Genomic DNA, 15,806 nt, shown 5'->3' with positions numbered 1-15,806 from the left:
TGTGTGGGTTGAAAATAATACAAATTATATTAGTATTGTATAAGGGAAAATTAATATTAATGTACAAAGATCACACTGTTTCTGTGTTCCATGTGTGTTCAAGTGCACAGTTAAGTAGGCTGAGTGCTTAAGTGGATGGTCTCAATGACACTAAAAACTGCCTGCCTGAGCTCTGCTTGCCTTTTAATGCTTTGTAAATACCCTCTCCACTACAGCTTCCTGGAGGCACATGTGTACAGGAAATACAGTCAAGTGTAACACTAAGAATAGTGTAGGTGTTGAATTTGGATTGAACTGTAAGTCATAACAAAAGGTTTAGTTGGTATACAGAAGTATTAAAATAAATGAAAAAATTATTTCCTTGACCATGTAGTATTTAAATCTTTGTTTTGTCCTGTTTGCCCTTTATTTGTATATTAAAAGTCAGGGAATGTCACACCCTAACAGAAGCATGTGGAACTGAAGACTTCTGAACTTTTTTTACTGTTTTTTAGATGCAGAAAACTAAATAGTTTGATGCAAACAAAAAGTAAGATACAGTGTGTCTTTAGTATAATGAATAATATTTAAAAAGTTGAATTGTAAATTAAAACTTAATCTATGAATCCAGGTATAGTACTTATATTTCACAATGTAGTTAATGACACCAAAAATGTATTAAATTATTTTCCTCTAAACTTAATTTTCAGGGTAGCTATGTAAACACAGTAACTAAACAACTACGCTTTGAGGATTTCAACACCCACTTTTTTCTTCAATCAGAAATTTAAATGCTGATTTAGGTTGGTATTGCCTATCAAGCAAGTTTGACAATCTGTCAATCAGTCATTTTAAAGTGACCCAGGAAAGAAATGTGTTTTTTAACTATTGACTGGGGGGGAAAGTTAAATGTGTCTTTTGAATATGAATGCTTCAGTTGGATGTGTCTGAATCTCAGAAGCAATATGTGTAGTGTGAGCAAATGAGAGCCAAGGGTTGGAGTGAAGAAAGTGGCAAACCAAAGTCATTGTGCATTGAAGCATATGTGGTTTTATTTTAAATCCAAGATTATGGAAGGATTCTGTTGAATTGGAGTTTAAGTGAGCAGGAATGAGTGCTATATCTATTACCCTTGTAATTAGCTAGTCTCTCCTAAGCATCTTCTGCGTATCACAAAATAATCACAGATCATTTGAGAAGTTCTCAATTTGATTGACAATGAGAGAAAAGTGTGAGTTGTTGCTTTTCAGTACTGCTAGGGGTCTCAGTTTAGTCAGACACATTTGGCTGTGTGGAGGTGCAGTTGTTTGAGGGGCAGAGCAGTAGGGATATATTCTTTAGCAGTCTGGATTGACGTATTAATTGACTTGTATAAGGTAAGCGCTTACGCTGGTATTCCTGGTCTTAAGCATTTGAATGTACTTTTCCCACCAAATCTGGTATATAAAACTCCTTTCAAACAATCTGTGCTTCATACTAAACATATTTCTGCAAACTTTGTAGCATAAATGCAGTTCACGATACAGTGAAGACTTTGTGCTACAGTTGGAAAAAGAGCTGGTCCAAGCCAGGCTGAGTGAAGCAGAATCCCATTGTGCCCTGAAGGAGATGCAAGATAAAGTTCTAGAGATGGAAAAGGTAAATCAAACCAGGACCCTCTATGTAGAAAAGCACTAAAACCAGACTACAGGTCCCTGTAATTTTTCGCAGAACTGTGCTCTAGAACCTTCTCTTCTCTGCTTCTGTGATTGCGAGATGCTTTTTTAACCTGAAAGTGCCACAACAAAACTAAGGTCTGTTTGCACTGGGAAGAGTTTGTAAATAACAGATCACTTTTCTTCTGTTCCTGAAGCCTGCTGTAGTAGAAAATTTGCATTCTGGTGGTCTTGACAGGAAACATCAGTTGTTTCAAAATTATATCCTGCAACAAGAGCAGTGGGCTTGGAGTGAGCATTGAGATTATATGAAACTGAATAGTTCGGGAGGGGAAGAGGAAAGTGTTCAATATTGCCATTCCTGAATATTGAGTATCTTCTGCTCCCATCCCATTATGGGCAGGGAAAGAATCCCTCCACTGCTCTGTAGCAGAATCTCTACTGCTTTTTGGGTGCCATGCTAGCTTGTAACTTATTGATGCCAGAGTTCAAGCTGTACTCAAACCAACTGTCAAACATTTACATTTATTTGAAGCAAAATTTAACTGCTAGATAAAATAGCAAAAGGAAAAAAAAACCCAGTAACTGACCTGGTATAAGGCATGATTTCAGGTCCTGCTGTACTGGCTTTGGAATTAGCTTCCCTAGGAAGTTTTAAAGAGCTATATACCCAGGCTTTGGCCAGAACTTACTAGCTAATTAGATTAACCCAGTGGAGTCAAGATGTACGTTTTCAATTATCTGAGGGGCTTGATGAGTGTCTGATGGGCTTGGTAGTAAAAGTGGTAGTTTTTACTGTATTGGCCACTGGTAAGAATTGAGGATATAAGGTATTTTTCAAAATTCAGGAGACTACTTAATCATCATCAATGTGGAGACAGCATACACTGAAAACTTATCTGTGAAGGAAAACTGGAATAGTGGGGTCAGTTCAGGCATACCAGACAAACTCAGATGTACAGGAGAATTTCAGTCTGCCACAGTGAACTTATGCACATGAGAAAGTGGCTGAAGTGAACTTCCTCAAATCCTACAACACAGCTCTTTACTGCTGTTAGTGATGAGTCGTGTAATCTGGGGAACTTCTCCTGAATAACCTGAGACTTGCATGGCTATACTGACAGTGGTGTAAACATTCAGAAACATATATTTGCCAATACTCAGATCACATGATTTTAAAACATGGAATGCTAATAAATGGCTGTTGTGCTGTGTTCTGTTAATGTTAATCATGTGCTTTACTTGACTCTCAAGAAAACCTGACAGCTGTCACAGTATTACATACCTGTAAAAACACTTGACTTTGCTGAAAACGGCTACTGGGAAATATAGTGGAAAGTGCTGAAGCACAGTTCAACTTCAAATATTTGGTGACCAATTATTTGCTGTAGGGATATTGTAGTTACGCAGACTGTTGATTTTCTTCCCCTCTTGATTTTTCCCCAGATTTGCATTATTAGGATTTCATCTCTGTTTTGCTTTTCCTGGTGTTTTCATGTTTTCTGTTTAGCCTTCCTTAGTCTTTCTGCTTTTTCCTCATGTGTCTTGCACTTTCATCTCTAAGACTTCTTCTTGACTGGTTGTTGTTTATAAATATTAACAGATGGTTCCTTTGTCAGCATAACTGTTTTCCTTTTCAAAGGCTGATGACCTACTTCCTAAAAAATAAATTTATGTTTATTATTTTTCCTGTAAACCTAAATAAAAGTCATAGCTTTAAGGTGTAATTTCAGTTTCTTGTTTGCTTTATTTTTATCAATTAGATCAAAACCTTTCAGATTCCTCTCTATATATTTGATGATGTGTAAAATATTGTAAATATAATTTCTTGTTGGGGATGCCATTCAGGGAAATCTTCAAGTCAGAATACCTAGTACTACTATCTTATATTTTTTTTCTGTAGTTGGCATTTAGAAGTTATTTATACACACTCATTATATCCAGAAGCTTAGATTTTCGAGGGATTTTATTTTGCGGAGGATGTGCGCCTGAAGTTTGCTTAGTTATTGTTCCATGTCTGTATTCTTGGAGTGGGTTTCACTAAGCACAATTTTATTCAAATACATATTTAAGAGGATGGTCCTTGTTGCAGAGGAACAGCTCCCTTCCTGATGAGGAAAATGTTGCCAGACTACAAGAAGAACTGATTGCAGTAAAATTAAGAGAAGCAGAATCTTTGATGGGTCTCAAAGAACTAAGGCAGCAAGTCAAAGATTTGGAGGAACACTGGCAGGTATGGGTAGCAATACACTTTTATGAATTTTTATTCTCAATGATAAAGCAAAAGACTGTAAAATTTTGAGATACAGAGATCAAGTAGAAACTAATGATTGTTGATAAGACTGCTGAGGTGAGAAAATCCTTAAATTCAGCTGCCACAAGAAACTCCATTTCAAAAGTATGTTAAAAATTGGTGCCTAGTTTTTATAGATGGCAGAGGGCCTGTACTACCAGTGAATTGTAATGGTAGGAGGGAAGTACCTGATCAGGATTCCTACTTTGCTAAGTGTTAAAGGGGGCTAGAAATAGACAAAAGTATCAGGATATACTTGCAATTCACTGACTGTAATTGGGAATGAATGTTGGGAATTCAACTTTTTAATTGTCTGTTCTTAAAACCAGTAAGTTTCCATGGGTTTTTAGCTTTTAGGATCAACAGGAGAACTATACCTATTTGTCCTTATATAACTGAGACCTTAAATGGAGTAAGGAAACACCAGGAAAGATCAGGCATTATCAGCAAAACCATGCTGTTTTTTCTAGCGTCATCTAGCTCGTACCACTGGAAGATGGAAAGATCCTCCCAAAAAAAATGCAGTGAATGAGCTACAGGATGAGCTCATGACGGTCCGGTTGAGAGAAGCAGAAACTCAAGCTGAACTGAAAGAGACCAAACAAAGAATGATGGAGATGGAAACACAGGTATATTATTAAACACTACCATGTGTGTATTGAACTGGATGCTGGCAATTTGGTGTTAAATAGTAGATATCTGATCAGGATCTTCACCATCTACAGGCAGAATTTAGTTCCAAAATGCGCAGGTCTTTTACTTCTGTTAGATGAGGATGGGAGAATCTTGTGCATACATTCCAACTTTAATGTCTCTTCTTTAATCTTTCCCAGGACTATGCTTACTGAATTTCTCATTCAGATTAGTTGGTAGGCTCTGAATGTGTGTGCATCTTAATTCATCAAACTTTAACAGGTGTAATAACAAGAAAAGTATTTTTAAGGTGTTTTAAATTTCACAAATCTGATTGGCAATTCTAATAATAGTAATGTTTAGCTGGCAGTGTATGCTTTCTTGTGATGACATTGGTGATACTAGATTTTCTACTGAGGTCATGAATTTGGTTACTAAGCTGTGGACTCAGCAAAGCTAGCCATGTATTGATCAGGTTTTTCTAGCACGAGGTTTGCCTTTTATGTGCCAGAATAGAAAAGCATGGGTTACCCCTGCTGAGGTTTGTGCAGAAAGGACAACTATACCTTGACTGCCAAGATTCTTTCTGTGTAACTAGGGAATAAGTTGTTAAGCACCTGAAAAGAAAGTGCACTAAAGTGGTGAGTTTATATTACATTAGTAAGCTTCCACTCAAGTTAGTAAGTACCATTTGCTGATGATTGAGAAGGATTTGCAATAGACTTTTCAGAAATCTTTGTATGAAAAACCTGTTAAATGTAACTTTTTGGAAAGAGACCTATGCATCCAAAAACTAAGTAACAACAGCTTTACTTGACAAGGTTCAGCAATTCTAGAAACCAGGAGAGCATGTAAGGATGTGCTATTGGAGAGAGATTAGGCAACTGCAATGGATACAAAGGCTTCTTTCTAACAGAGGCACCACTTTCTTGATACCAGCTGAATAAAAGCGGAATAAGTTTCCCTAGCCTTATTTTTACAATTTTCACTGGCATGTCAGTATTGTTTTGGTCAGTAGGGGGCATAGAGATCCTGCTGTCTGGCTTGCATGTGTTTAGGTACTTCTCACTTCAGTGTTCCACATTGAGAATTTGTATGTGCTTATGCTGTTTAGCTGTCATCTGAGAGAAATGCCATTCTCGTGATATGGTGGGCACAGCTTCAGGTACAAATGCTATGACTTGACCTGTGCACTGATCTCAACTAAGGTGTGATGTTGCTTTCAGGATCTCACTGGACAGAGAAATGTGCACAGAGTATTTCTGACATATCTGATCTTTCCTAGGTGCATATTGTAGGTGGGATACAAGTTCACAAAGTCTGCCTATCTAGGCAACAAAAAACCAGATCTACTGGAGCTTTGCAATAATGTTCTTACAATGAGTCATCTGTTGTTTAGGAACCATTTTAATATCCTGATCAGAAACAAAATGTCATGCAAACTCTTCAGATTACACTTGGAAAACTTGCAGTGCTTTTTCATCAAAAGTGTTTTATGGTAAATGATCTCTAAGTCTGTATTGTCAGACTTCAGGGAGTTAGATTAACATCCTTTCCTTAACATGCATTTTCTTTCCTTTTTTTGTCATGAATTTCAGAATCAGATCAATAGTAATCATTTACGAAGGGCAGAGCAAGAGGTTACCAACCTACAGGAGAAGGTGCAGTATCTTTCTGCACAGAACAAAGGACTTCTGGCTCAGCTGAATGAAGCAAAACGTAAACAAGCAGAGATTGAATGCAAGGTAAACAATATCCAGAAAAGACGACTTGTGTGCTTATATATGTACACTTTAGTCTTGTCTGCTATTGGTGGATAAAATTGTGTCTTAATGGCGAGGATAAATCATAAAACCAAAATTCTTTTTACTGATTTTGACAATATCATCTTGAATTTACCATCTCACAAAAACCACTTGAGGTTTTGACAGAGCTGCTTTTTTATGGTCCCATGAAGATAAACTTTTACTGTAAAACATGATTCTACTCAGGAAAATGTCGGTGGATAACATAAAAAGACACTCCTCAACAACAGATTCCTTCAGGTTTTTATCTTTTTTGCTGTCTAGCCAGTTCCTTTTGTTTCTAGTCAGACCTGAATCTAAACGGCAGCAAAGAGCTAACTTCTGCTGATTCATCAAACTCCGTCACAAGCTTCTAGGAAAAAAGATACTGAATCTTAAAGAGAAGAAATTACTTCTCCTGACTTTCTTGTTTGCCATAATCTCTGGTTTCCTAAGTATTATTTTTTTAATGCTGAGATGATTTTTACTGATCTTTTAAATAATCACAATCTTGGTGATGCCTTTTTCATATAACCCATAACTTACTTTGTTTGATTGGTTTTTGATACTGAAGGTGCTCATTAATCCTTAAGAGACTGAGGATTGAGAGTGTGTAGTCAATATTCTGGTTTTATGTTTACTATAAAGAGAGGAATATGTCTTTAACCTGGCTAATGAGTTAGTTACACATAACTATTCTCAGTGGGATTATACACTTGTAGAACAACATTCTAACATGGGCTAGAGAAAAGTGTGGTAATAGACAGAGTGCCAGTCACACTCTTTAGATTGTCTGAAAGTAGCAAGAGTCAGTGAAGTAGCTTTACTGACATACACTAACGTTAGATCCTAAAACTTCTTTTGTAGTTGATAGAAAAAGGATTAAAATTTACACAGTAAGATGTTTTACAAGTAATACTTCTTTATATATCAGAAACAAAAATTATTCCTGATTGCATTAGTAACTGATGGTGGATTATTTTTTCCTTCTGGTTTTTTGAAATTATTTGAAATCATACTCTAGTTTTATTTTTGTCTTGGCTAGGTAGCAATATTTCTACTTCGAGAGGTGTCTCAAAAATATATACTTGGATTTTCAACTCCCCTGTTTTATGTATAATGAACTAGTATGTTACTTCAGGAGCTTGTATTTTTATTTTAAAAGATAACTTAAAATGCTTAAGCAGAAATTAAAATTTTTGTAGCCAATTGCACCTCATACCACCTGTATGGCAACTATTTTTGTCATTGGTGTGTATGGTTATGTTTTTCCCTTTTTATCTGACTACTGCTTCTACAGCAAGGACTAGATTTGAAAATATTTTTTGAAACTCACCACTGATCTTTCTAATCAGTTTTGCTAAAGAATTTACGACATAAGATTTGTGCCCCCACCCAGTCTTGTCTTTCCTACCATATCAACTTCTGTGGTAATTTTTGAGAACACGCTCTGTTTCAGAGATAAAGCATCAGTGCCATCTAGAGCAACACTATTGACTCATCTCAGATACCAAAGTCAAACCAAGCCAGTCTTTCCTTCAGCTTTCAGTTAAATACATGCAATCCTGTGGACTTGTCGGTTTGGCTTCATTTGAGCAATCATGCAATAGAATTTAGCAAGAATGGCTAAACTTTGGCTAGCACATGATAGATTTCTCTGAAATGGACTCCACTGATTACAAATGCGGTTAATTGGATCCTGTAGATGATGTACCTCTGTTAGAGGAATCTTTTAGAAAACAAACAAATAGCATGTTTTGAAGTAGCTGCTATGGCTTTGATATGTTTGGTTTGATCTCAGCCATACTGTCTAATGAAGGGTGGTTGGGAACTGTTAATTTGAAGCACACATTGTGTTTGGTTTTTTTTAATTTTATTTTTTAAGACAGAGGAAATGATGAAATAAGTAACTCTTGTGTAGCTTTGTTGTTTCTATGTATAGAAAGTCCAAAATTAAAGCATGAGCTTGTTTTTTTTTTTTAATTATGTTGTTTCTTTTTCTTAATTTACAGTATAACATGTCTGAAAAACAAGACAGTTGTTTTCTGGACCTGGAAATTGATAACAGCAAGTTTTCAAAACTGCACAGATTTTGTTTAGATTATAACAGTTTAGAGTTTATATTAGATTATTATATACTCCTATGGATTAAAATTAAATTCGAGTTCTTGAAAATAGTGGTAGTTTGCACAGCAGTCTGTTAAGCTTTCTCTACTTAGGATTTTGGGTAAAAGCAGTGCACTGTCTTTAATCAGCTAAAACTGGTATTGGTTAGCTCCCATTTCTGACTTCTTTCAGAGTAAAGAAGAAGTAATGGCAGTACGGCTCCGTGAGGCAGACCGCATTGCAGCTGTGGCAGAACTCCAACAGCAAATTGCTGAATTAGAAATCCAGGTAACAAGTGATGGCATTAAATGTGAAATTTGATACTGATTAGATTCTGTACTTAGTGAGTTTTTTTTCCTCCTCTGCTGTCTTTCTTTATTAAGCTACTGTGAATACAAGGCACTGCTTTGCCAAGTGAGATAATGATATATTGTTGAATTCCTGTACAAGCAAAGCCTTAAATCTATCCTGTGTGCATATTTGTGAGCTGTTAGTAATTCCTTCTGTTCATGTTAAGGGCGACACTCTTTTCAACTCTGACTTCTGTTTTGTTTTTTCTTTCTTGTAATTGTTACTTCTTACCAATTGAATAATAATAGACGAGATTGAAAACATCCTCTGTCCAAAAAAAGATGCATACATTTTGATTCCAGCAACCATTTTTTTTCCTGTGTTTCCTCTTCTACTATGACCAGTATTGAAGGATTTATTGTAAAACTCTTGCTATCTTTATGTAAATCTTGAAACCAGAAATGTTTACAGCTACCATGTCACTGTAGGATCTCAAGATGCATCCTTTGGCCTCTGTGTTGTTCCTTACACTTTCAGTTCCTTTTGGAGCTTTCACTTTCCCATGAACTTGCTGCTGCCATGATGAGAAAACCAGAAATTTCTCATCTTTATATTTTCTTGGCTTTGGGAAATCATGGTGTCTTACTGTAGTCTGATCTTTCTATAATCATATACTGTTGTCCTGTCTGAATTCTGCTGCAATGATTTTCTTGGTTAGTATGACTTAGTTACAAGCTAGTTACTCACTGGTTTACTTTTTTAAAACCTGGTGTTGCTATTGTGTTTTCTTCCCTCTGAAATCTTTCCTTCGCGGTGATGATTTTGTTGTATTGTGTCAAAGCCACTTCTTCCCTATGATTTCTCAACTAGTTGTATCTTTTTCATCTCTTTGTATATGGAATGTACAAATGAATTTCATTAAGCTTGCATAAAGAATTTTTGTTTATATTATGTTTTGTTATGTTGTTACCCTAGTGCAGCAAGCGACAAATTTCTTTAAATCATATAATGCTTAGATAATGCTGTGATCAGTACATTAGAAATACCTAGATAAGTACAGTAAGCATTGTATATGAATCAGTTATCATCTAGTAAGATAACAAGACAGTAGCTGAGTTAAGGTCAATATTCTACTCATATTAACATTTTACTGAAAAAAAAGAGAGGGGAAGTTTAAAGGTTACTTCAAACAATGTGATTTTGTAGATGAGAAGTGAGTACTCATTTTGCATTATTTTTACTTTGGCACAGACTTCAAATGCCATCCTGGTTCCATTATCTGATTGATACACACCTCATAGTTGGGATCTTATGAAATGGTGAATCCCCTAATGATCAGTTGGGGGTTTTTTGATAGCTATCACAGAATTTGAATTGTGTTCATGTTTTAGTGTAAATACATCTGTCTTGGTTTTCTGTTTGACTGATCAAACCATTCATGCTCCATCATTTTATAGGTCTCTCCTATTCCCTTTCTGTGTTTCTGCTTAAATTTGGGATCCCAAAATTGCAGGCAGGTTTTTATAATACCTTGTCATGAGACATAAAGAAGTGCAGGAGCATAATCTATTTCATGACTCTGGCTAATACATCCAAAGATCACACTTTGCTGTTTTGTCATAATATTGCTTTCTCTCATGTTCAGTTGTTTATCCACATCATCTCTCCTTCCTTTTCACAAGTACTACTTCACATAATGCAATTTTTAGTAATGCTTGTATTCTAGGTTTTTTGTTTCCTTCCAAAGTGCATTTCAAGTTCCAGACTTTATGGTGTTCTCAGACTATCACCTGCTATGATTTCTTGAGTTTGATCTTAGTAAAATTCTTAATTTTCTTCACAAAAGTGAGAGTGGCTGTGCTGTCTTTGTATACAGTATGGAGTACGAAGTCATTTTGTGGCTGAGGTTCATGTTCATTTGATAAATTCATTGATGAGTTTGCACTGTTAGGTTTTTGGTGAATTGCTGATCTCAGACTTATACTAGCATAAAAGTTAACTTACTCAGTTGTGAAATACAGATTTTGAGTGTGAATTTATAATATTTAAAACAAATTATTTAGCAGATATAAGTTTTTCTGTTGTTAGTTTATTTTTGACCCTGTAGGCATGACTTGAAATGCTTTTATTGAACTGTGATAGATTTTTTTCTTTTAAGAGTCTAAGCAGATATTTATGACCAATGTGTTTTGCCAGCCAATATGAGACTTAGAATCAAAACTTCCTTTTTGGGTACTCATGCTCAAAAGCTTTTGAAGCACCTGCAGCACCAAAAAAACCCCCCCAGTAATAATGGAATTGGAAATCCTGAATTCTCAAAGCCTGTAAACTATAAAATGTGCAATCGATAATAGGGCTTAAACAAAAGCCACTTTTTAAGGGAATTGAAAATCTAGATAACTTCTTCCTCTTTGGAGAAAGAGCTGCCTCCCATTCTCTTCTGTTCAGCTTGTTGCTGTAATTGCTGAGATCTGATGTGGGGAGCAGAGGCCCTTTTAATCAGGGCTTGCCTTAATGACTTGAAATGCAATATTTAATACCAGAAATACCTTTAGCCAGTGTTGGAGCATAGGCGTCAGTATTAAAGTACAGATGCACAGACCATCACTAACAGGTCTGCTCGTCGTGCTGTTTCAAAGCTGATAAAAATGAAGGGAGGAAGTTAACCTACCACATGACCTTCTGGTTTCTATTGAGGGGGTGGTGCTTTTCCAAGGAGCTGAAGGGATTCATTGCTGGGTCCACATGGTCCATAGCAATGCTTAACCTAAATGGTGAGGTTTTCTTTTAAATGATTATGTAGGTGTAGGTGCAAGACAGTGATGTTAAATTTGTAATGCAGAGTATCACTACTCCCACATAAGAACTGATTTGACATTACACACACACATGCTAGAATTAAATCACAGTTTCTGGGCCACTCTTAGTTTTGGTCAATAATAATGACAGGGATGGAGAGAGAACTGTCATTCAATAGTAGATGTAATTCTACGACAAGTTGTCAGTTTATTATGATGTTATTTCTTAATATATTCTACATGTCACTTTGTCTTGTTTAAGCATTCAGTTCATGATGCTTAACTTTTAAACTTTTGTGTAAGTGTATTGAAATGCAATGAGTTTTTTTTCCACACTGGGGAGAAGCTTACATAGAATCATACAATCATTTAGGTTGGAAAAGACCTTTAAGATCATCAAGGCAGCTATTAACTCAGCATTGTCAAGTCCACCACTAAACCATGTCCCTAAGTGCCACATCTACATGTCTTTTAAATATCTTCAGGGATGGTGACTCAACCACTTGCCTGGGCAGCCTGTTCAAATGTTTGACAGCCCTTTCTATAAAGAAATTTTTCCTAATATCCAATCTAAGCCTCATCTAAGGCAACTTGAGGCCATTTCCTCCTGTCCTTTCACTTGCTACCTGGGAGAAGAGACTGATCCACACCTTGCTACAGCCTCCTTTCACATGGCTGTAGAGTGATTAGGTCTCCCCTCAGTCTCCTTTTCTCCAGACTAAACATGCCCAGCTCCCTCAGCTGCTGCTTGTAAGCCTTATGCTCCAAACTCTTCACCAGCTCCATTGCCCTTCTCTGGACATACTCCAGCACCTCAATGTCTATCTTGTATTGCGGGTCCCAAAACTGAACACAATATTCAAGGTGCAGCTTCACTTTCTCACAAAGCTTAGAGATTACCACCCTAGAACTAAATGGCTTGTCCTGGTCAGGTTGCATGCAGTTTGATCCTGTTTGTCCCATCCTTTTCTAAGATGCAAAGAGCCAAGGAATTGATATTGTCTCCTTCCGTGTGTACAGTCAATCAGCAAAGCGTCAAGTTTGCTTCCTCAGGAAGTTAGTCTTTCTTGTTTTCAGCTGAACTGATAGCTTCAGATGCTGCAGCAGGCAAATATTTCTGGCCTAATAATTAGCAAGTGCTCCTTCTGATTGCATATGGGCAGCCCTATTGGTCCACTGATGTTTTGTTTTGGTTTTTTTTTTAAGGTTTTCCCTGTAGTAATTGTCAGAAGAATAGAAAAATTCAGGCAAGGTTAAATCCATTACAAGCTACAGTCACTCATCTGCCTAGGGTGAGGAGCCATGGACCAGTGGAAGTGTAGACAGTTCAAGGAAGCAGAGTGGGGCAGTTGTAGTCTCTGCTTGGCAGCTTAATACCTTTCATTCCATTTCTATGCAGGCTGGTGACTTGTAGTATTCTCTTAAAATTATCCATGGCTGATTTGAGTTGGGAGGTATAGAGCATACTTGTAATATGAAAAACTGGTTTTACATCTGAGTAATCTCAAAGCAAAAAATATCCATAAGAATTAATTCTTTTTGTTAGATTGATCTGAACAGGCAGCAACATCACTTCCTCCTGCTGTGTTTCCTGGCAGATTCAGAGAATTTTGTCACATTTACCCTATCTCTAACCCTGTCAAAGCTGCTTTGAGAACAACTATAAAGGAAATCCATGATTGTACTAGTAATCTCCCCATGGTTTAAACTTTTAGCACTATTTCGTTAGAATGAAGCCTTTCTATGACCCCTGTTTAATAACTTTTCCAAGTACTGACTGTTCAGTAAAGAAATTGTTTCCATCTTTTCAAATTACAGGAAACCCATTTTTACTCTTATCAATAGTGGTGTGTGATGTTAGTGATGTGTTTTTTGAAAGTCTGGAATGAGTCACTGTAAAGTCACTGAAAGGACACAAGTTACCACATTTACCATTCTGAATATACTTAATTTACATTTTTAATGCAGTGCCTTTTGCCACAGAGTAAGAATATGAAAGCTTATCCTGAAAAGAGGCTGAGGCAAATTGTTACCAAATAAATATTTCTAAGTCAGAAAAGATTAAATTAAGGGTGTTAGGGAAACATCCTATCTTCCATTCATTATTAGTAAAAATGTTATCTGAGGACCAGCAACTGTCTAGTGAGCCTGGATTTTGACTACCTATGAAACAATGTTTTTGTTTGTCTGTGTTTTTAAGTTCACAGCTACTAAGGTGAAAACAAGCCTGGATGATTTCTTATTATTTAAAATGGCTTATTTTCTTGTTGACATATATTTGTTTTCTTACTCTGATGTGATAATTGAGTGTTTTAGAAAACTTTGTGCTTGCACTTCTCTTGGGATGAAACACCTGCAAATGGAATTTGATTACAGTGATTTTCTGTATCTGAAACTTGATCAAGCAGCAAAAGCTGGCTTAAGGCCTCCAGTGTTTTTCACGTGGTTTCTGGTGATTTATTTATTTGTTGTATAGACCCTCTTTTATTGTGAGTACTTAACTTGATTTTGGGAAGCCCTTATACAGTAATGGTTTCAGGTATTTTAAATCAGCTTTTTTTTTTTTTTTAAGCAATCTGTCCCTGCACTCTTGTGTTGCCAGCTGTACATCCTGTCCTGATGCTGATTGAGTTTGAAAGGTCTTCACATGTTCAGGAGTTCCCAGCAGGCATCAGGTGTTTCTTTGAGACTAGCTGCTCCTTCTTTGCAAGGTGCTTTTCTCTTAGAAAGCCAGACAAAAGAGGATTTAAATGTGATATGAAAACCATGATTGTCAGATGATACTTTTTGGTGGACAGATTTTTTCTTCATTTTAAAAAGCAAATTTTTGGGGTGCAGATTTTTCTTCTCAAGAGCTCTCAGTGTAACTCTTGGTATGCACATGGGTGGTCACTCTAATACTTCAGGAGCAGGATGAGAGATGTGAGAGTTTCCAAAACCGTGAAGGGGCCTAAGTTCTGTTTTAGCAGAAAAGGGGGTTTTTTTGATCTATAGCGCTCATTTCCTGCTTTGCTGCCCGTGCTACTCCCACTGTACACACAACCTCTGGGGCAGGGCGTTGGATTGTGTATCGGCTGTGTATGCTGTTACAAGCACCTGTCCCTAGAGCAGAGGTGAGACCTGCCATGAGGGTGTTTATTACCCTGATACACAGATTTCTAGCCCTGGTGGTGCTGGTGGAGCTGGTCTGTTGGAAGAGACTATAAGGGAGGAGTTATAAATCTTCAAAAGCAGTGAAACGGAGATGATTCGTCTTTAATTACAATGTAGCACCAATTGGCATTGCTTTTCTAAAAGCCCTTCTGGGACAAGTTGTTAGGCCCTGCAGTGGTGCCAGTATGCAGACTCAGTAGGCCAGGGATGTGGGTGTAGATTCATTCACATATGACTGCAAGGTGTTTTAAACAAATTCCTAAATTCTAGAATTGGCTGGCTTTCATTATTTTGTGATTCTGACAATACCCACACTTTGCTTGTTGATATCTGACCTTTTCTCTGTATATTCATTTTAAATTTAAAATTACTATTATTTGCCTAGCGGACCAGCTAGTTTTTGTGTTGTGACCTCTCCAAATATCACAGATTTTCTGTAATAGTGCTCCCCCTCAACCCCCACCACCAAAAAACCAAACCAGCAACCCACATCCTATGTGTATAACTCTAGATTTAAAAAATTAAACGTCAAGAGAGATTACTAATTGCTTATGCTATTTCCTTTCAAAAGGTGTGATGTTCATACCTTAAAGACTTCTAAATTGTACTTGGAGTCACAATATTCAGTTTTGAACCCATACAGTTGATCTGAGTGCTTTCCTCAGAAGTACAAAGCAGCTCAAGCACAGTAGTACAAAACTATTCAAGCACAGTATACAACCAATGCAGAGTGAAATGTCCAGTTCCTACTAAAGTAAGTACTACAACAGGAAGCAGTAAATGAAATTAAGCTGCGTGAAAGCAATTTAATTTTTCTTACGTCAGTGGGACTGTGTAGTAACTGGTAGTATGACCTCACTTTGGGTACTGCGTGCAGTTCTGGGCGCCACTATTTCAGAAGAATGTGAAGGTCTTTGAATGTGTCCAGAGGGTAATAAAGCTGATGAAAGGGCTGAAAAGAAAGAGTTGTGAGAAGTGGCTAAGGATTTTAGGCTTGTTTAGTTTGGAGAAAAGGAGGGTGAAGGGTGATGGTGTCAAGCTGCCTTAATGAAAAACTACTGTTAAAGAATATTACTACCAAATTTAAGTTCCTCACATTAAAATTTGCCTTTCA

At 36.8% G+C, this 15,806-nt stretch overlaps 1 protein-coding gene across 9 annotated transcripts in view; it reads left to right on the top strand.

Moving 5' to 3' along the window:
• The window catches only part of EVI5 (ecotropic viral integration site 5), a 79,489-nt gene that overhangs the window by 37,908 nt on the left and 25,775 nt on the right, over nucleotides 1-15,806 (top strand). For 8 of the 9 annotated variants that reach the window (XM_085068077.1, XM_085068076.1, XM_085068070.1 and 5 more), the window contains 5 exons: nucleotides 1,483-1,617; nucleotides 3,727-3,867; nucleotides 4,398-4,556; nucleotides 6,159-6,305; nucleotides 8,643-8,738. In XM_085068077.1, the coding sequence (XP_084924203.1) occupies nucleotides 1,483-1,617; nucleotides 3,727-3,867; nucleotides 4,398-4,556; nucleotides 6,159-6,305; nucleotides 8,643-8,738 (678 nt within the window). The remainder of the gene's footprint in view (nucleotides 1-1,482; nucleotides 1,618-3,726; nucleotides 3,868-4,397; nucleotides 4,557-6,158; nucleotides 6,306-8,642; nucleotides 8,739-15,806) is intronic. The other variant, XM_085068072.1, reaches the window with a different exon arrangement.

The sequence above is a fragment of the Lichenostomus cassidix genome, chromosome 8, assembly GCF_008360975.1.
Source record: "Lichenostomus cassidix isolate B80296 chromosome 8, HeHo_3.0, whole genome shotgun sequence".
Classification (NCBI taxonomy): Eukaryota; Metazoa; Chordata; class Aves; order Passeriformes; family Meliphagidae; genus Lichenostomus; species Lichenostomus cassidix.
Note: the sequence above shows the minus strand (reverse complement) of the source record. Positions and strands in the feature narration are given on the sequence as shown.